The sequence below is a fragment of the Theropithecus gelada genome, chromosome 11 (assembly GCF_003255815.1).
Source record: "Theropithecus gelada isolate Dixy chromosome 11, Tgel_1.0, whole genome shotgun sequence".
In the NCBI taxonomy this organism is placed as follows: Eukaryota; Metazoa; Chordata; class Mammalia; order Primates; family Cercopithecidae; genus Theropithecus; species Theropithecus gelada.
Genome location: NC_037679.1, coordinates 28,823,319 through 28,845,674, shown reverse-complemented (window position 1 = coordinate 28,845,674; position 22,356 = coordinate 28,823,319). Strand labels below are relative to the sequence as shown.

General features: G+C 39.7%; 1 protein-coding gene across 1 annotated transcript in view; it reads right to left on the bottom strand.

Annotated features, from left to right (window-relative positions):
- Positions 1-22,356, bottom strand: part of MYRFL (myelin regulatory factor like) — a 129,163-nt gene that overhangs the window by 94,776 nt on the left and 12,031 nt on the right. Inside the window, exon 3 of the mRNA XM_025402940.1 lies at positions 21,558-21,795. Within this exon, the coding sequence (XP_025258725.1) occupies positions 21,558-21,603 (46 nt within the window). The 5' untranslated portion in view covers positions 21,604-21,795. The remainder of the gene's footprint in view (positions 1-21,557; positions 21,796-22,356) is intronic.

The window sequence follows — 22,356 nt, the reverse complement described above, 5'->3', positions numbered from 1 at the left end:
CAGAAGAATACATTAGCACCCAACAACAAAAGGGCCTTGAAATGTGAGTTTCCTTCAGAGTCCTCTGACTAAGCCTTTGTCTTACCGCAGCAGTTTGAGTGGCACAAGAACCTCCCACCCCACCAGAGAATCACCAAAGAATTGTAGCTCCTGACTGCCACTAGTTGATAGTCAATAGACAATATCTAAAAGCCAGCATCCAAGGGTTAAGCTAAGGCGAGGAGTTTATTTGTGCTGAATGCAGAGGAGAGCCAGTTTTGCTGGAGTCAACTGCTCTCTAAGCTGCCACGGATAAACAAATGCACTCAATCCCATCATTTAGAAGAGTGTCAAGAGCACCGCATGATGCAGGTATTATCTTTGGCAATTCCCAATCGCCATTCTGTGAGGTACACTTTGTTCCGTGCTTTGCTTTGCTAGAGGATTATAGTACTCACATCTGTAGAACCTGAAAAATTTTTTTCGCCTTTCCCAACAGTGGAAAGTGATAAAGTTTTTCTTTCATCTTATTAAAATCTGAAATAGATGATATTGAATGATGAAATTGAATGAGGTCTTAATAAATTTTGTGGGTTTTTTCCAGGTACAGTTTAAATACATAATAGTTCTGCTTTCTATCCCCCACCCCAATGCCCCTCAAGTTTTATGCTGGCTTCATAAAAAGAATTTGCAGGCTTTTCTTCTTTCTCCACATTCTAGAATTGTGAAAATTGTGGAGGAGACATCACCAACTCAATTTGTTGACATGAGCTAAGATGAAAATGAGTGGCGTACATCCCACATGCCTCCTGGATTCACAGGAGAGATTCCTGGAGATTTAGATGGACAGAAATGACCTCATAGTGGAGTTAAGTCTTGAGCTGGACTTTGAAGAAAGGCTGGGATGGACAAGACATCTTCATTCTTTCATTGATTCAACCACAATTTACTAAGGACCTACCATGTGCCAAGCATTGCACAAGGTTCTGGGGACACAGCTGTGGAAAAGAAGACAAGAACCCCTTAGAGGGCTTGCATTCTAAGGGAGGGAAAGGAGGCGACATTGTGGTAGGGTAGGACACACATGACATATAAAAAATAACAAATACAAGGTATTTTCAGAGAATGAGGAAAACAAAACAGGCTGGTATAATAGACTGTGATGGAGCAAGCGCTTTTCTATGCGGACTCCTCTCTCAGGAGGGAGCCATGCAGAGACCAAGGGCAGAGTGTGCCAGGTGGAGAAAAATGGCAGTGGCAAGAAACAAATCATCCAATGGGTTAGAGCATGGGAGCATGGGCATAGGACAGGAGGGCAGAGCAATAGGAAGCTTTTGGAGAGTGACATCATATACTTTATGTTTTCGAAGGTCATTCTGGTGGCTTGTGGGAAGATTATAAGGGTACAAGAAGGGAAGGGAGATCAATTTGAATACTTCTGCAGTTATCCAGGGACACTCGGAGTTGGAATTTCTCACTCTGGGCCAAGCAAAACAATAAGTACTTTGCTTATGTGATCTTATTTAATCTTCCTAACAGCCCTAGAAGGTGGCCATCAATACTACTCCCAGTTTACAGAAAAGGCCAAGTGATTACACAGGTTACCCAGCTTGTCCAAATCACACAGCATGTAAGTGGCACACAGGGAAGCCAACCCAGGCTACTGAGCCTGGTCTCACCACTGCCTTATGCTCCACCGCCTCGTGCTCCGCCGCCTCCCCAGCAATGCCCGCCAACTGCAGGAAGGACTGACTTGCTTCTACTGCTTCACTGGGCTTTGGGCAAACCGACTGCTAACAGAAGCAGATGGAGGGAGGAATCTGTTTAGTTTTCCCCTGAAGCCCCTGCTGGTGTCCCATCTGCTTTATATAGCACCCTTCACTCTCCCCTCCACACACCCCACACAATTCCTCAGGTAGAAATAGGAGGTGGCCCATAGATTCTAAGACCTGACTTCTGTGTCACTTGCTTGATATCACCCACCGGCCCCCACCCACTCCCCCAGGTAGAAATAGGAGATGGGCCACAGCTCTAGGACCTGGCTGATGTGGCTTTTGCCCAAGCACCTTAACGAATCAGGAGAGATGATCCCTGCAGTAGCTGGCTTCCTCTTGGACTCCAAAATCCTGTCTGTGTTTTCCAAATCCAAAGGAAATTACTCAAAAAGATAAATCCACAGTGTCACATAAAATTGTTTTCAGGAGGTTTTACACACAGAGAACTACTCTCAAATGGCTCCTAAAATAAATCTCATGCTTTTAAAAATAAACGTTTTGCTCTAAATGTTTTTAACACTTGTTTATAACACCCAAGCCTGCCAAGAGGGCACCCGTAAGCATCCTATCCCCCATCAGGGAGGCTCAGTTTGAAATCAGGTTCCACTCTTTACTTCTGTAGCTAGGAGGGGCTGCCACAGTTTTGCTTACAAAGGGAAAAGCTGCCTAGGCCTCCTGGGTGTGTCAGAGAAACTGTCCCCGTACTGCTTTTGTAAAGCAAAGCCCTTCCTTACCCTAATTCTCTGCCTCCCTTTCCAGGGGCAGCAAGAGCTGTAAGACAGTAAGATGTCCTGCTGCTCTTGGCCTTAGGCAGACAATAAAAATGCACTTGGTTATGAAGATGAGTCCATCAGGGAGTACTACAAACACACCCAAGTTGCATCCACAGGACCTACTAAAAAATCTACATATGCCTATGGGGCTTCTCCAAGGGCGTGAGCAGGGAAGGCACAGCAAAGACCTTGCTTTCAGGACTCCCTGCCTTCTCCATTCACCACCTGCCAGTCCTATATAAAGATCTTTTATTTCCATCCAACAGCTTTCTTCATCACTTTCCCCAACACTGATAAGGCCCTCTTCTTGATTTATTATTTCACACGTGGTGCCACACAGTGACACCCAGAGTATTCAGACAACTGGCAAGATGACAAAATTTGTTCCAACAACTCTAGCTGTTTAAATGATTTTAAAAATAATAATGAGGGTCTCCCAAACGGTTGCTTTCTGGATTTAAACATAAAGATAGTTTCCCTCTGACATGCCAGTGTTCATGAAAAACTGGAGTGGAAATGTTAATAGATATTTCAAAGAAGAAGAAAGAGGAGAGGAAGAAAAGAAGATGGAGGAGATGAAGAGAAATAAAATACTCCCCTTCTCTCATTTGCTTAGAATACTTTGGCCTTGAAAAATCCATTAAATGTAGTACTGGATCTAAAATCTAATGTTGGTGTGTAGAGACACAACCAGTCCAGAGTTAGAGAAGTAAGGATGACATTTTCTTAGAGATATTACCAATCATTAATTGACTAATTGCTTTATTCTTTTACTTACACATTTACTTAGTGTTCACTCTGTGTCCTGAAATAAAATCAGAAATAAGCTCACGGTCCAGTGAGGGACAAGAAAATCAGCTATAGCAATGCAAGGTGTTAAGTAATGATAAATGTGTGCTTGGATACTATGGGAGTCTTTTAATTAGGCTGGCCTTGGGTGAGCCAAGGACTTCCTATCAGTGACACCTGAGAGGGCTTTTTAAGGTTAAGTACGGATTCACTAGGTGAAAGATGATAAACATCCGGCCGGGCGCGGTGGCTCAAGCCTGTAATCCCAGCACTTTGGGAGGCCGAGGCGGGTGGATCACGAGGTCAGGAGATCGAGACTATCCTGGCTAACATGGTGAAACCCCGTCTCTACTAAAAATACAAAACACTAGCTGGGCGTGGTGGCGGGCGCCTGTAGTCTCAGCTACTTGGGAGGCTGAGGCGGGAGAATGGCATGAACCCGGGAGGCGGAGCTTGCAGTGAGCCGAGATCACGCCACTGCACTCCAGCCTGGGAGCACAGCGAGACTCCGTCTCAAAAAAAAAAAAAAAAAAAAAGATGATAAACATCCTAGGAACACAAAAGGCATGGGCAAATAAATTCAAATAATCAACAGCAGGACTCTGTGGAAACGTGCCCATAGTCTGACCACAGCCAGGAGGCAGGTGAAGAAGATGGTAGAGACTGAGAGCCACACCATTCCTGGACCCCACTGCCAGCTGTATGTGCTTTTATTTCAACCACTATAGCAATTATGTATCGTGCATCTCTTTCTCTCTGCTCAATTCTAAGCCTTTCTAGGGCAAAAACTTTTTTTTATTGTACAGATCCTAAGCATCTAGAACAAGACTTAAAACATTATAGCTATTCAATAACTGTTGACCTTGTTAGATGAGTAAATAAAGCTTTGAATGAGTAGATGTAATTATGAATGGTGGAAAGTGTATTATGATAAGAACTTTATCTTGAAAATGATAGAGTCATTGAAAAACTTTAAGCAGGAGAGTGATGTGATTAGGTTTATAATTCTGAAAGATCATTTAGCCTGCAGTTGGGAGACTGGACTGAAGCTGGGCAAGACTAGTTTAAAGAGACTAGTCAAGGACATTGCCAACATTAAACTTCCCATATTGCATTTCTTAACACAGTGGACATGTGATATGGGCCAGGCACAGTGCTAAGGGTTAGGGACCAAACACAAAGGAGCAATAGTAGTTAAGGACTCTGGTTCTATAGTCAGGCTAGGGCTTACATCCTTGCTGAGACTTAGCTGTGTAACCCAGGACAAGTTAACTAGCCTCTCAGTGTCTTTCTTTATTTACTTTCCTCATTTTCAAAATGAGGTTAATATACTACAAGCATCTACCTCATAGAGTTGTTGTGGGAATTAAATGAGATAATACATGCAAAGTGCTTAGCGTAGGTCCTAGCTCAATAAATGCTACCCCTGGTCATTACCATTAGTTTCTGTGCTCAAGAAGTTTATAGACCAGTAAGAAAAACTGACATAAAAACATATCATAGCAAGATAATGTGACAACAGAGATGCACACAGGGCCTTGTGGGGCACTTTAATGACTCAACAGGAGCAAAAAGGTGCCAGGAAAAGCTTCTAAGAGCAGGGGTGAACAAGGCTACAACTATCAACAGAAATAGGTCTTAGGGCCTTGAATGCTGTGAAAGTCTGACCTGGTGCGGTGTGGTCAGGAAAGTGGAAGAACGTGCAGCGATGTGCTGGAGCCAGGTTGTACAAGCTTGTGCACATCTCTTCCAACTTCATATTTAACGTGATGTGAGTAGCTTGAAATCGGCCATAGTGAGATCATTTACACCATGGAAATGAGCAAATGCTATAAATCAGGGCTGCTTCCCGACTTTCCCTTTCCCCAAACCTAGAGAGTTGGTTATTACACATTTACCACATCACTGTATGTGACTAGTATTTGGGAGGATAAGCCATTGAATTTTGTGATTGACTGTAAGAAATCTAGGTGACTCCCAGTCCCTGTCTTGATGGTCATGCTGGTGACCTGAAATAGGAAATATGAGAGAATTGGATGAGGAGCCGGGGAAGGAGCATGAGTTTATCTGCATGGGGCCATGTACTCTTTTGCACTCTTGGAGACAGAAGTGAGCAGCAGGGCACTGCCCCCAAGAAAAACTCCACCTAACAACCTGGAATCCTGGGAATCTCCCAGTCTCCTAGTACAGATAGTCTTACATTGACCCGAGAAGAATCTAATCAGTTATTTCAACAGAAGTAATGTGACCCATTGTTGGAAATAATAACTGAATTAGAAGACTATCTCTGGCTGGACTTTAACATGACGTGAATCACCTGGAATTTATTATGTGCCTGATAATTGAGAGATAAAATCAAAATTAACCTTTATTCAACTTGAGTAAATAAATAGTTCAAGCACATTGTGTAACAGGATGGCAACCCCCACATGGGTTTTCTAAAACTGTTACAGATGCAAAAATCTGGCAAAGATTGTTAAAAACTTGGCTGCTGGACTCTAAGAACAGCAGAAAACATCCAGGAACCTACTTGTGTCTACCAAGAACTAGCCGTGCAAAAGGACTTCATTGCCTTTCCTGTTCAGCTGCCTGACTGGCAGATTCGGAGACTCCCAAAGGAAATGTATATCTTTATTTCAACTAGACACTAAATGAACTTACTCATCCAAAATTCATTGCATATGTAATGAAGAGCAGTGTGCAAGGCGTCAAGGATACAACAGTGAGCAGCACTAAGGCAGGAGAGGGGAGCACAGGGAAGTCAACAGGCAGGAACACTGCAGTGGGATGTCAGACCCAAGCAGACATTTAGAAGGAGCTTTTGATACAACTCGGGAGTAGAGAGGAGAGGTCAAAAATGGTTGTATTTGTAGCTAAGATGGAGAAATGTAGAGGAAATTATGCTAGAATCAGGTGAATTTGTACCTGGGAGAATAACTGTCCCCCCAGAGAGTTAAACTGAAGAAAATCCTAAAATTCAGCATAAAATTATTTGCTCTCATCCTTCTCAACAATGTTACTTGTAATTCAGAAAAATATAGAGAAGGCAAACTGAACACACATTCAGACGGCCTGAAGGAAGTGGGCAAGGTACAATATAGTAGAAAACGTCAGACTCTAATCTTGACTGATTGCATTCATGACTGACTTTGGCAGGATGAGATTTAGTAGCTTAAGCATACAGGTTTGCATTGGTTTTTCTAGTTATGTAAATACAATATGGGCAAATTTGGTTTATGAATGAATAGATGACAAAGACACGAGTCTTTTAGTTTTGTCATAGGTTTTGAAAAGACAAGGAAACTAATGTAGAATTATAATAAAATATTGAGTACGGAACTAGGATACTGCAATTCCTGCTTCTCTATGCACAGGTCGGATCTTGAGGATGTGGAACCCAGGTTTTAAAAGGAATGCTAACAAATAGTAGAGGATCCAGAGGAGATCCAGCAAGGAGCAAAAGAATCACAAGCTAAGCTATTTGAGAGACAATCAATGGAGAAGATTGATAATACTTGGTAAGTTTAGTGAACACTTATTATGTACCAATACTATGCTAAGAATTTTACATTTACTTTCTCATTTAATCCTCAAAACAGTTTTATTCTGTGAGATAGGTACTATGATTATCCCTATTTTTCAGAGAAGCTGCCTTAGTGAGCTTAACTATTGCTCAAGTTGCAATAACACAAGTGTCACGGCAGGGGCTCAGGTGTTTTCTACCATAACATAATGTACGTGTTCCTGAACAACCTTGCTTTCTGTAGAACTGCAAAAAATAGTAGAAGAATGTAGAGTTGAAAAACACTAAAAGTTAATAAAAACAAAGACAAATCTAATAAAAATTTAAGACATGCTAAATTATTATTAATATTGCTAAGTACTTCAGTAAATATTGGCATTTAACCTTTATTTAGAAATATTAGAAGGGGTTGCAAAGAAGAGTTGCAGTGCTGAATTATGAAGACCAAAGGGAAAGAGAGGGGGAAACTGAGATGATGATAACTAGTTTAAATCAGTTACAATCCATCTGACAGAGCTGGGTCAGAACCTGCTCTTTCTAGGTTCAAGGACTCTCCTCCTCTATCTGAAAAGATTTGGCTTCCGTTTGCAGGAAAGAAGGTGGGTGTGCCTGCTGATGTAGGCACAGTATATGTAACTTTAGTATATGTAACTCAGCCATATGTAACTTTAACATGTTATGGATCTACGTTCCTTTAACATTACAGTTACTGAAATGCCACATGAATCCATCCTTCACTGCTTTTTCACAAACTTAGGAATCACTCAGGGTAAAGAATAAATGATTGCTGGTTGGCTCAATGTCTTTAGAGAGCTGCCCTTGTGGCTTTGCACAGCTTCTCGTGAATAATCTAAAAATTTTAATGGGATTCAAACTAAGAAGGGAAAGTGACTAGTTCGTTGCATCATGTAACCTCTATCATGGTAAAAGTATTTCAGGGTCTTTACTAGTACATTATCCTGTTCACACTTCTCCTTTTAAATTAGTGATTAGAAATATAAATTAAGCATGATCCTCTGGCCTTTCTGGAAGTCTGGGAATCAATTTTTTCAGCAGTTTGAGAAACCATACAGCTAAGCCTTTTCCCAGTCCTACAATGTGAGGATTAAACTTTTATGTTACATCCATTTTTTCTTCAACAACATACATTAATGTTAATATACAGAAGAATAAATAAAACTACCAAAAAAAAAATAAAACACAATTGACTACATGTTAAGCAATATTAACTTTAGCTATAGAAGATAAATTTGGGAAAGAGAAGCTGACAATTTCTTTTAAATGACAGGAACATGTCTCATAGAAATGAGTAATCTCATTGAGTTTATAACCAAGGTTTGGAAGAATTATTGTTCTGGTTTGGCCTATTAGAAAGTCTAATTTTGCCCAAGGCCAAAAAAGGAGGAGGAAGATGAAGAAGAAAAACAGAGGGGAGAAGAAGAGGAGGCAGGGGAGCAAGGGACAAAGCCTTTCAAAAGGAATGACAGCTAAAGAGGAGACACCACCCACAGGCTCTGCAGGTGAGTTGGCTCACCCGGAATGCACAGTGTTAAATATTAAATCAACGTCCCCTGGGCTGACACTGCATGGCATAAGTTCAGCAAGATGTGACAAGAAAACTGCTCACCTATGGCTTTCAGGGGTGCCTGTCCTGACCCAGCAATGCCTTTCTGTCCTCCCAAGTCAGGCAGAAAGGGAAAGGACAGTCCAATAGAGCACTGTCTGAGGGCCTAGTCTTCAGCCAGTTGCAGGATAAAGAAGGAAATCCAGAAGACTTGGAATCCTGGAAAAGGGATTTGAGTTTTTTATTTATTGACTCAACACATACATTTGAGTAACTGCTATGTACCAGTCCCTGCTGAGGAAATAGGAATGAAGAAGGCATAGTTTCCTCCTTCCAGGTGTCCATAGGAGACAGACACAGAAAAAAGGCATTCATTACATACTTTGAAAGGTGAAGTGCAAAGTACTGAGGAAACACACTGGGAGCCCCTGGGGGAATGACGCCAAAGTCAGAACCTTGAGTGAACCAAGTTAACCAAGTAAACAAGGCAGGGAAGTGTGCTCCAGAAAGAGGGAGCCCCATGTGACCCAGAGGTAAGAAAAGCATGAGACTTGGAAAACTGCAAGTCAGGCAGACCTGGGTTAAATTCTACTTTTACTTAACTTCTCTGGGCCTACTTCCTCATCTGGATAAAGGAGATGGGTTTTACCACCCTTAGAGAGTTGCTTGCAGATGAAACGTGATAACATATATGAATCTACTACTGGTGCATGGCACACAGTAAATGTGCATCCCTTTCTAATTCCTCCCCTGCTCTCTGCCTCCACTCCCCCAGAGACAGGGCTCAGAACAATGAACCGATTGTTGAACTCATGACACATCAGTTACATCCTAGCAGAAGGTTAGGAAAAGTCCGAAAAGATAGAAACTTTGACTCTGTCCTGAAGAGGTAGTGGGGTTGGGTAGCCAGTGGCCAGTTTGTGAGCAATTATACAATGGCTAGCGGTAAGTGAGGGGAGGATAGAAGGGAGGCGATTTTCCCAAATACTGATTATATTTATTGGCATCTCGCTCTAGAATATGGAAGCTAATGGGCCAATACATGTCTTTCCCTGCTCTTTCCCTCTAGGTAGGCAGAGTGGTGTGCAGATAAAAAGAGCGCTGGACTTGGAATGAAAAGACAGGGTCTTGCCTGAAATTTATCAGTCTGATTTTAGACACATCTGTCAATTTGTTAAGGCTCAATTTTTTTTTTAAATGTGTGAAGGACAAACAAGTTGATGGAAATCCAAGAGTTTGTAAAATCTCAAACTCTATAAGCAAGCATAACACAAATGGCAGAGTGAGAAAGAAACTTTGAAGTTGGGTTAAGAATGAACTGGCAAAATAAACACGTTAATATTGGTGGCTATCTATAGATTTTTGTTTTTTCTAACGTTTTCACAAAAAGCCAGCAAAGGGGAGGACAGGTCCTGAGCACTGTTTCACAGACCTCACCTCCTTACCACCAGTAAAGGTTACTTCAGATTCTCACACAGAAACCTGCCTCTCTCAGGGGAAGGAAGCAAATTTTTGTTTGTCTTATCCTTATGCAGATAAAAGGAGCTAATGGCAGTTCTTCAAATGCTTCTGAAGGAACAACACTTGAGATGGATGGATAATAGATTTTAAAGTGTCCTTCTTCTGATTGACTGGAATTAGCCTGCTCATGCTAACAGCTAGATCTTACTCTTATATTCACACTGAAAAATTGTTCCAAGGAATATTTACTCTTAGCAGAAGAGCTTTGACTAGCGTTATCTTGTGGAATTATAATCATCTGTGTCATTTCTGCCTCTTCCTGCACATAGGACTGATGCAGGAGTGCTGGGTAGAGCAGGGCGTGTTCCCTAGTTAGGGCTCCACCTCCATGGACCTAGGTGAGGACAGGCATTTCTGTTGCGTTTCCCAAGACCAGCCTGGCCTGCCACGTCCCCCATCCTGTGCCTATAAAAACCCGAGACCCAGACACAGAAGCAGCTGGAGGGCAAGAGGAGCACATTGGTGGAGGAACACACAGGCGGCTGGATGTCAAGAGGAATGGACCCACACTGGCATGCCGGCTAGCCACTGACCGGCAGAAGCACACAGAATTTGGCCAGGGCAGTCCGGGCCACTGAGTGGGAAAACCGTCTCCCTTCTGGTTCCCCCATCTGCTGAGAGCTACTTCCACTCAATAAAACCTTGCACTCATTCTCCAAGCCCACGTAATGATCCGATTCTTTCTGTACACCAAGGCAAGAACCTGGGATACAGAAAGCCCTCGGTCCTTGTGACAAGGCAGAGGGTCTAGTTGAGCTGGTTAACACAAGTCTACAGACGGCAAAACTAAAAGAGCACACGGTAACACACATCCACTGGGGCTTTAGGAGCTGTAAGCATTCACCTCTAGACACTGCCGTGGTGTTGGAGCCCCACAGCCTGCCAGTCTGTATGCTCCCCTAGAGGTTTGAGTAGCGGTGCACTGAAAAAGCGAGCCACTGCCCCTGTCACATGCCTTGTGAGGGGGACAAGGGAACCTTTTCCATTTCAGGAACTTTCATGAGACTTATTGATAGATTTGTTTCAAAGCAACAAGCTTCCCTAATCCAACAATGGAAGAAAAAAAGGGGATCATTGTCTCTACTCTTTCCATCTATGGAATCCACTACATATACAGAACACATATAGGAACAAAGGCAGTAAAATTCCAAAGAAGTCTAATCTGCTTTTGCACTGTTTTAATACAGATGAATTAAAAAAAATAGCTATGCAAATTTAAAAACTGTTTCCCATGCATGCTTTTATGAGCGGTTAAATACATGAGTTGTACTGGAGTTCTTTATAGGATGTTAAATAGTAATATATCCTTCTGGATTATATGGACTTTCAAACCTTTAATTCTGATTTTTCGTGAACAAAAACAGCAGAAGTAGTTAAAAACTTCTATCCCTTTTAAGGAAGTAGAGAATTTAGTTCAGTTCTGAGCCAGCTTCCCTAAACCTTGCCAAGGCATGGCTAAATGACCTACTTGAGATCAGTGATTAACAAGGTCAGCAGATAACATTTTTCTATATGAATTTTGTACCACCCCAGCCTTTCCTGAAAGACAGTTGATAGATAAAAGAACCGGTTCTTTTAAAGTGAGAGCATCACAGAACATAGGTAAACTGAAAAAAGTTATCTCCTTAAAATGAATTTGCAGTCTCTCAACTTTAGAACTTCTTACAGATTTACTATAAAATTAGAACAAATGCTTTAGACGATCTAAGAACAGGACAATAATAACAATGTATTTCTTTCAGCTTTGAGTCTATCCCCAAAGAATGCCAACTAAACCTTGGAAATAATTAAGTTTCACTGTTATGTGTTTTCTGAAAAATGTTGATTTCAAGACCAACATGAAAAAGCTGAACCTTTTGCAATAAAAGGAAATACTCAGTACTTTGTCCTTTGTTGCTTGGCAACTAAGGGCTATAAATGGATTTTATGATTATAAATTCACTGGAATTAATGTGAACATGTAAAACTTGTAATAATTCCCTGGAGACAGGAGTGTTTCTTTGAAAAAGAAATGTCTGGATATACGTATGCAGCTGTACTCATTCTTGTTTCACAATAAATAAAGCAAGCAATTTGGTTCCTTCATATTTGCAAATATTATAATAAAACCACTACCATTTATTCTATCATTTTAACATTTTATCATTCATATTCACAACCATAAGAGGGTAGGTGTGATTATCCCCATTTGACAGATGGAGAACATTGAAACTTTAAAAGGTCACACAACTAAGATGCAAATAAACCAGGATTCAAAGCCAAGTCTGCCTGAAACAAGGCATACGCCATTTGTCTGCATACCACAGAGATTCCTAGGAAGCATATTTCTCAGCTCTTAATAGTTGAGCTATTGGTAGCTTTAACCCTAAGAGAATGACACTAATTCTCTGCATCAAGTCACATGATGCTCTCTTCAGAACACATTATTTCTTATTGCCATATATGACATTTGTTTCTTACATTGTTAACACCAGGGTATCAACCATTGGGGTCCCATCTTGCTGGACTTTTTGTCCTGAGTCAGGTTACCCAAAATTACAAGATTAAGAGTTAATATTTATACTGCCCTTCTGGGCATAGCCTTCTGTCTAACTTCCCTCTGTATATTTTTGTTATGCACAGAGCAGTACTAAAGAACAGTGATGGTGTTCTGATATCTTTGTACTCTTATTAGTGGACTTACATTGTGAGTTTCTGGAGCTGCCTGCTCAATGAACATAAGCCATTACCTTTTTACCACTAACACCTCATCTTATTTGTGCTAGAGCTGGGATTTTCAAAGGAATAATGGCAGATGGCAGTAAAGTGCCAACTGCTAGCAGTCCAGAATAATTTTACATGCAAATTGTAGAAAGAAAGAAAGAAAGAGAGAGAGAGAGAGAGAGAGAGAGAGGCAAAGAAAGAAAGAAAGAGAAAGAAAAGAAAGGAAAGAAAGAAAGAAAGAAAGAAAGAAAGAAAGAAAGAAAGAAAGAAAGAAAGAAAGGAAAGAAAGAAAGAGAGAGAGAAAGAGAGAGAAAGCAAGCCAGCCAGCCCTGGTTATCTTAACAGGAGACATGAGTTCTACAACTATCTCTATAGATGTTCCCTGTGACCTTTTTAGAAGACAATGTGCACAGTGGATAGGGACACAAGCCTTCAGAGCAGACAGACTTCTGTCCAAATCTAAGCACTTCACATACATAATAGCTGTGTTACCTTGGACAAGGTACAGAACTTCTCTGAATCTGTTTCCTCATCTCTAAAATACTGACAACATTATCATTCATTGTGTTGTGCAAATTAAGAATTAATATAGCTAAAGTCTTAGTACAATGTCTAACATAAAGTAAAGCATTCATTCAATGGCAGTGGTTTTCCTTCATTAAATGATAGTGGTTTTCTTATTTATCACAGGCTGCTCTCTTCAACCCACCAACTAGACATCCTTCTCCACTGCATGGAAACCTCTTTTCAAGGTCACACACAACCCTCTTTTTCCCAGATTCTATAGGCAATTGTCTTGTATTTCAGAAACATTTGAAATGTTTGACCATATTCTTCTTGAAACACTTTATTTCCTAGTTTAACAACCACACTCTCCTGGTTTCCCTCCTACCTCACTAAACATTCCTTTGCTACTCTCACTTGAATCCCAAAATGTGATCTGGGACCCTTTTCTCTATCTGTACTCTTCTTGGTGATCTCACTTAGTCTCAGGGGCTTTAAATACTACTTACAAGCTGATGACTCTCTAATTGACATCAGCAGCTCTAATCTTTCCTTGGGTTTCAAATTCAATAATCCAACTGCCTCATCGCTTCCACTTGGTTGTCTAAAAAAGATCTCAAATGTAAAATGTCTCAAATGAATTCTTAATTACACACACACACACACACACACACACACAGACACACATGCCTGTTCTTCAGTCTTCCACATCTAAGTACATTGTACTACCATCCACGAATTGTTGACACCAACACCTAGGCATCATCCTAAACAGATTCCTCTGTCTTCCTCACCGCCACATCCCATCCATCTGCCCCTGCCTGTTCTCCTGCTTAAAACTCTCCACATTGAGAATAAAAACCAAACTCTCATGTCATTTTCTACCACCCTCCCCATTGTCACTCATACTTCAAGTGCTTCCACCTCACTGTTCCTTTCCTACCCCTCTCCCAACCACCTCAAGCTCAGTGACTGCACAGTTGCTCTTTTTACCTAAAATGTTCTTCTCCCAAACAGATGCATGACTTGCTTCTGGTCGTTCTTCAGGTCTCAGCTTGAATGTCACCCCTCAGAAACCATTCCTGATTGTCTTAGCTCAAGTAACTCTGTCTTCATCAGACTCTCTGCACCACCATCTGGTTTTATTTTCTTCATAATTAATGATGTTTTGAAATCATTGTTTTATTTGTCTCCTATTGTCTTCTCCCTTTGTCTAGAGAAGAAGCCACTATAAGGCAAGGACTCTGCTTATTCATTACAGAGTCCCTGGTTCTTAGGAGAGCAGCAGGCTCATGAGAGACAGTCAAGTATTTTTTGATTGTGTGAAAGTTGATCATACAAATTAGGTCATTCTTGTCACAGCCAACTAAAACAGAGTCATGAGGCCAGGGGGGAAAAGCACTCAGGGCATATAACACTGCTCAAAAAATGTAATTCTCTACAAGCCTGGATGCTGAAACTGCTTGCTATATAACCTTAGACCAGTTTTATATATAATCGTTGCTGAAACAACCTGCTACAACTCTTAAAACTAGTTTTATCCACTGCTGTCACTTACCAACCAAAACTTGCCAGCTCCCTAAACTTTCATAGTGCAAATCAATTCTCTCAAAGAACAATACATAACATTTCTCCTTTCTATAAAACCTCCAGTCTCCTCTTTGTTCTTCAGGCATACCAAAGACCACCTAGTCTGCCTGTATGCTCCAAATTGCAATTAATTCTTCCCAAATAAAACATTAAATTTAGAGATTCATCTCTACATTTTTATTTTGACTTTGACAATGACTGAATAAACAAGGTAAGGAATAAATGACCTTGCAGCCACTTACTATCTGGATAACCCTCAAGCAAGTTACCTAACCTCTGTCAGCCTCATGTTTCTCATACAAGGATAGAAATCCCCTAGGGCTGCCTTGACGCTAAATGGAGAAAATAATAATTAAGAAACAATGAGAATAATAGTAACTAAAAATTATTGTCTCTCTGTGCCAGGCATAGTGCTTCACAACCACGTTTTGAGATGATAGGGCTATCCCCATTTTACAAGCAAGGAAATTAAAGCCTGCAGAGCCTTATGAACCTATCCCTAGTCCCAGAGGTAGTCAATGGTAGAGCTAGGATTCACAGCCAGGACGACTAACTCAGAACCTATATTCCTAAGGATGATTCTACACTCAGCACATAGTAAGTGCTTGAAAACAGTTATTATGATTATTAATTAGGTTGTAGATCAGGGGTTGGTCGACTTTTTCTGTAAAGAGTCAGATAGTGTTTTGATCTCTGTAGCAATCATTCACCTTGTCCATCACAGCATCAAAGCAGGCCACAGGCAATATGTAAAAGAGCATGTTCCAGTAAAACTTTATTTGCAAAAACAGGCAGCAGGCCAGATTTGGCCTGTGGTCCCTAATTTACTGACCTCTGTTGATGATGAATAACTAACATTAAGAGATGCTTACTGCATGTTTACTAAAAAGCACAAATTATATAATCCCATTTTTGTTTTAAAAAGCACACAAGATAGACACCAAACTGAACATAGTTAGCACTAAATAGTAAAATTACTACTAATAATTATCTTCTTCTTTTAGGTTACCTATATTATCCACAATTGTCCATGTATTGAATGTTTAGCTTCCAAGACGTTGTGGAGTCTTCCAGAAACCAGGTTCTAACTTCAAAGTTGAAAGATGACAATATCAGTAACACCAAAGAAGGTGGGGGATCCTCCACTCAGACGGGTTTGTTTGGGTGATTTTGTTCCAGGACTCCCCAAAGATGGTGATAAATCTGACAGGTCTCAAAGGTAGCATGGGCAGGTGACAAAAGGTCAGCTCTAATCTCCTTACAGCACACTTCAAATTCTAATTAAATCACCTTCATTTTGGAGATCCCCACATGAAAGAAGAAAGGTATTTCTTAGAAATGTTCAGATAATTTCATAGAAATGTTCAGATAATCCTAAATTCCTTGCATGACCTGGCTGGTTCTTCCTGTGCTTGGCATATTCTTTTTTTTTTGAGACGGAGTCTTGCTCTGTCGCCCAGGCTGGAGTGCAGTGGCGCTATTTCGGCTCACTGCAAGCTCCGCCCTCCCGGTTCACGCCATTCTCCTGCCTCAGCCTCTCGAGTAGCTGGGACTACAGGCGCCCGCCACCGCGCCCGGCTAATTTTTTGTATTTTTAGTAGAGACGGGGTTTCACCGTGGTCTCGATCTCCTGACCTTGTGATCCGCCCGCCTCGGCCTCCCAAAGTGCTGGGATTACAGACGTGAGCCACCGCGCCCGGCCGTCCTTGGCATATTCTTGTTCCCAGTCTCCTGGGAAGCCCATGCTGTTTCCACACAGAATCAGAGGCTGCCTGCACAGGTAAAGAATGAACTCCCGCATCTCTGAAATTATCCCACATATATAGATATCCATATATATCTGTATAGATATATTTCTATATATTTTATCTATATATATCTATACAGAGATATTATCTATATATATCTATACAGAGATATTATCTATATATATCTATATAGAGATATTATCTATATATATCTATATAGAGATATTATCTATATAGGTATCTATATATAACTATGTGGGATAATTTCAGAGATGCTGGGTACAACATAATACCTAAAATTCCACCGTTAGAGATTAACCAGACCTGTCCCTGGAGGAGGTAATCTTTCTGCTGCTTTTGATCAAGACAGCTTCAATGTTCTATGAAAGCACTTTGACTACAAGACTCTACAGAGGTGTAAGGTGGTGTTAGATCATTTGCCATTTGCCTCTCTGTGCAAGCTTAGGTTTTATTAGGACAGAAGGAATAGGACATAGGAAACTGGTTGTCTAAGAGAGTGGGAAAGTGGTGGCCCCAAAGACAGAGAATTGAGAGACTGGCCTAAGGCCAGAGATACTCTTTACCCATAAGACAGACTTGCCCAGTGCCAGCACTGGGCAGCTTCTGTCCTCTACACTGCATTCGGCTTTCTGAGCTTCTGATTCTTCTGTCAGAAATTCAGAAACCAGCCAATCAAAGTTGTTTTCACATTTTGGAGAAATAATATACAGAAACCACATAAGACATTGATCATTTTATCTCTGCTAATAATGGAATCTGAGGCATTCTATCAACTGGCAACACTTTGTCTCCACTCCCTCTGTTTGTTCTATTCACTGGACCATTCTGCTACTGGGCAAGTTTTCCCTCTTCATACAGTTGAACTTCCTAGGTGCCCCAGCTCTAGTCAGAATTCAATATCTGCTTGTTGAATGGACTAGTCTTTTGCACTGTTCTTTCATTCATTCACTCCATAAATATCAGTGCCTACGAAATGCCAATATCATATAGGCACTTTTTCCAAGCAATGGCTCTCCTCTACATGGCAATTCTGCTTAACCTCCCTGAAGCCCTTCTAGATTAATCCCATCTGGGTTGAGCACTTCAGTCACTGCTTGTCTGCTCCAAAGCCTTCAGCATTTCCCCCATTTTCCTGAACATGGGGCACTTCCATGGTATTCCTATACAGCCTATGGACAGCAGATGTTTCTGCCTTCCCTGCATCCCCACTGCCCTCTTTTGATAATAGCTACCTGGAGAATTTAAATCTTAAGCAGAGAGATGGGCAGAAAATATTCAAAGCTTTTTTGATGGCAGCTTCCTGAACAGCCTATTCTTCCTCGTAGATCTCAAGAACTGCCTGGTGGTTACTGTCCTTCCACAGGTTCTAGCAGCTACTCCCACAAACCTCAACAAGTGAGCTGGAGTTTCTGCCAGTTTCCTTCTTGAGCTTTTACTTGTGATCTACTCTTAGTATGTGGTTTTTCCCACAGCATACTTTTTCCCACTCTGCTCAATCTGGGCCAGAATCTCCTCTTTGCTTTCAATGCTAAGCCAACAAAGCATCTGAGCACCTACTTCAGGATGAAGAGGATAAACAGATTCTCAAAAATGTGTTCTTTAGAGATTAAATATAATCAACAATACTGTTTTCAAATCATTTTTAATAAACTATTTTTAAGAGCTTGGAAACAAATGAGTCCTCTGATATCAAGATAGTACAAATTAAGAGTCTGAGATTAGAGCTATCAAAGATAAGTGAAGTAAAGTGAGGAATGGGATTTACTGTACTTTTTTAATTCCTTTTTATCCAGAAGATTGTTGTAAGAATAAAATAATATGATGTAAAGTAAATAGCACAGTGCTTGGCACGTGGTAAATGCTCAACAGATGTTATTAATCTGGTTCAAACTTGAAGTGAAATTGACAATGTTTTCAAGTTAACTTAAAACTTTGCAAACGTTAAAGTTTCAAGTTAACTTAAAACTTTGCAAACATTAAAGCATATAGATTTCTAAAGATATAACCACGACTCTCATAGAAATATAATATGAATGCATGTTAGAGATTGTATTTAACTACTTAATTAATGAAAGGACCAGGAAGATGTTACAACTGTTTCAAAGGAGAATTCAAACATCAGATACACACATATACTATATAGAATGAATTTATAAATAAATGCAAAAATGGCTTTTACTGAAACTATCGATCTCCCTAAGAACATATTTCATTTGCATATCTATACATAAAAATCATTTGCATCGATATCAGTTACCTGCAATTTACAGAGTTTTAAAATAGCTCTACTACACCAAAAGGCACAAACACCATAGAATCCCATAGCCCAGAATGATGTGATTTAGGCATAATTTTCTATGGAAGACACCCAGTAATCCTTTTAATCCATGTCGAAATCTTTTACAATTTTTCTTGACACATGGATCTTAAACAGAAGCATTTTGCTGAATTAAACCTATTCTCCTTTAAGATAAACTCTTCCCTGATTATAACATTATATATTCAAATTATAAAGCACTTAGATAATAAAGTATAAAGAAAATAAAAATCTTCATAATCCTATCACTCTGAGGCAGTTACTGTTAATGCTTCAAGTATATTCATCCAGTTTTTTCTATGTATTTGTGTGTGCATGAATGGAAATATATTAACTGTTTGCAAACCAGTTTTAATAAACTTGTTATAGAAAGTTATCTATATATATCTAATTGGGTTTATATATTCCACATTGTAATTCACTTTTTTCCTTAAGATCATAAACATTTTTCCTTGTCATCATTTTTAATAGCTACAAAATATTCCATTATATGTTAGAACCATAATTAATAAATCCACCCCTATTAGAAACTTAGGTTGTAACCAATTTTTAGTTATTATAAATAAAACAATGCACCTGTCTTCTGACAACCTTTTTCTTGAAGTGGTACCGTTTTGCTGAAAAAGCCAAACATCTCATAAACATAGTGAATTACATGTAATTACATGTAAAAGAGAATTACAATGAAACTCAATGTCCGAGTTTCCAGAGGATGTTGCAATCTCTAGAGTGCCTGATGGCACCTCTTCTGCTTTAGCTCACAAGCCTGCCTATTGCATCAGTGGCAGACGGGGATTTGAATAAGAACCGGAATTCTCAGCTACCCAGAACCACCACCCTTGTCACTTTCCTGAGACACCATGAAGATTTAGTCACGTTTGGAAGTTTAAAATAAAAACTAAGATCATCATGAGCTTTGACAGTCAAGGCCATTTAATCCGAGATAAGTTTTAATACAAACATGTCTATAAGGGAAAAAGTACCTTATTTAGGGCTTAGTTTCTTAGAATGAAGAGCCTGAGGAAATGGAGAAAATAGCTTTCAGGTGGGTAACAAATTGTCAAATTTTTTTCTTGATTTTCAAACCTTGAATTTTATTTGATTAGAAACAGTAACATATCATTAGTAGCATGACATGAAACAACTGGCTCTTCTCATGAGAATATCAGATTCAAGGAGAGGGTATAGCTCAGAGGGAGAGCACTAGACTGCAGATCAAGAATATCAGCTTCAGTTCAGCTGTCTTCATTTTAAAGATTTGAAAAGGGTCAAGAGAAAGGAAATTATTAAAATGTAAGAGAAGGTATCCAAAGCCCTACAAGCTACTATTTAAAGGAAGTGGTTGTTGAACTTGACTCAGAGTAGGTGCTCAATATTTGCTGAATAGTAGAGATAAGAAAAAATTGACAATTAGCTGTGTGATTTTCAGGGGGATGGGAATCACTTAAGCTAGTGCCTTCATTTTAATTTGTGACGTCTACCACCTTTTCCAACTATTCAATGATAATGTAAGAAAAACACTGACCATTTTATTCTCTTTCGATAGAGAATGGACTTCCCCATCAAAAAGGCTTCAACTGGAGCCACAGAGTTTGGTTTGGACTAAGAAAAATACTTTTATAATAATGATCAGATAATTGCAACAAGCTGCAGAGGGGACTTGTAGAAACTATATCCATAGAAACCTCCAAAAATAGTATAAACAAGGACAGTATAGGCATCCCATAGAAATAAAACCTCTTTCAAAAAACAGAAGGTAGACCAGATTTGATATTCAGGTCTTCCCTAGCTCTAGAAGGAAATGGAGTAGATTTTTGCATGTATACAATAAATTGCTGGTTTCTCTAAAATAGATGCAATGGTAGATTGAAGCTTGCTACCTACTGCTCAAATGAAAAGTACATATGATGTAAAATCAGGCAATAACAATCTGGCAACATTAGTGTACCTACCATGTGCCAACCATGACTCAGGTAGACAATACCAACTTGGCCACTGTCAGAGACAGAACACTCAATGGGATGGATGGTAGGACTGAGATAACGTGATAATTCTCTTGGTGTTATATTCCTTCTTGCCATTTCTGGAAAAATCCAAGTCACAGAAACTACCCCATGGTGTTGATTCCTCCCAATAGTGACACAGAATCTCACTATTTCTTTGGTATGCCTCGTCACTCTTTAGTGTTCAGCACTGTTTACTATTCAGTCCATTCCATTCAACTTTTAAATATATATTATTTGTCAGGCACTTTACAAAGCACAAGAAATACCAAAAGCACTTGTGCTGCTGACTGATCCCTAGATTCTGTAAATGAACAGGTCTTCTCTCACTTCTTCTCATACTCCCTCATGCAAAATACCTTACCATGTAAAAAGGATAGTCACGTTTCCCTTCACATAGAATCAAAGCATGGCTATGTAGTTTTTTTTTTAAACATAGGGTATGGGAAAAAATAAAATCTAGCACAGGACAGGGACAAGTAATAATAACATAAATATGCTGACTCCTTGATTCTAACAACCAAACTATAAGATGGAAATCCTGTTTTGCTTAAAATTTCTATCCATACCATCGATTTTTTGCTTCCAATGCAGCACATAAATCCCCACTTTTGATACTTAGGAGAGTTACCTAAGTATGACAGCATTTCTTTCAAAATAAAGTTTAAGGGAATACAGAAAAGGTGAAACAGTGATAGTGAGCATTTCTCAGAAGCAGCAAATTCATGGTGGAAATTGGCCTCTTACCTTCAAAGAACTGCTGCAGGGCCTCATTTTCGCCTACCACATCCATGGTGCTGTGGTCCTAGTACTAGTTCCTCGTAAAACAATGGTTATCAGACCTCAGGAAGTAAGTACTGTCCTTTTGATTCGAAGCCTACGAATGCTCTTGAAAAATCATTTTCTTTTTATTGGAGCGAAGCATATCTTCGGCCATCAAATTGTGCCCAGAAAGACGGTTGAGTTTTCAAATGTGATTATAAAACTGGAAGGATATGCAACCATGCATTTTTAAAAAAATTCATGAAGAGGGAAGAGGTAGCAAATTCATCTCTCTTAATATAGGGAACTGTTTCTACTCTGCTTTTCGTCTTTAAGGACCTTTGTCCTTAGTGACACATGTAATTACATAAATGGGCAATAAATACATAGTCTTATCTCTTATTTGTCCTTTTACACCAATATATTTATATCTCCACCTTTATCAACTAGATCCATTTAGCTACCACCAATAAAAAATACTTATTTTTTTAACCTAGAAAAAAGGGATAAATCAATATAATTACTTTTGATACCTATAATCATAGGTAATTTTAAAAGTCTTGTGCTAATGAAAAGTTAGAATTTCTTAAGTATTTCCAAACTTACAGCAAAAACTTAAATTCCTTAATACATACCTGCTCCATTTCCTCTAGAGCTTATTTGCTTCCAAAGTATAAACCATAAAGTATGAGAAGTCTCTCTAACAAGCAACAAAAACTGCATTACCAATTTAATAATTCTTACAGCTGAGTCACTAGTAGCTGGATTCACTCCTAAATATAAA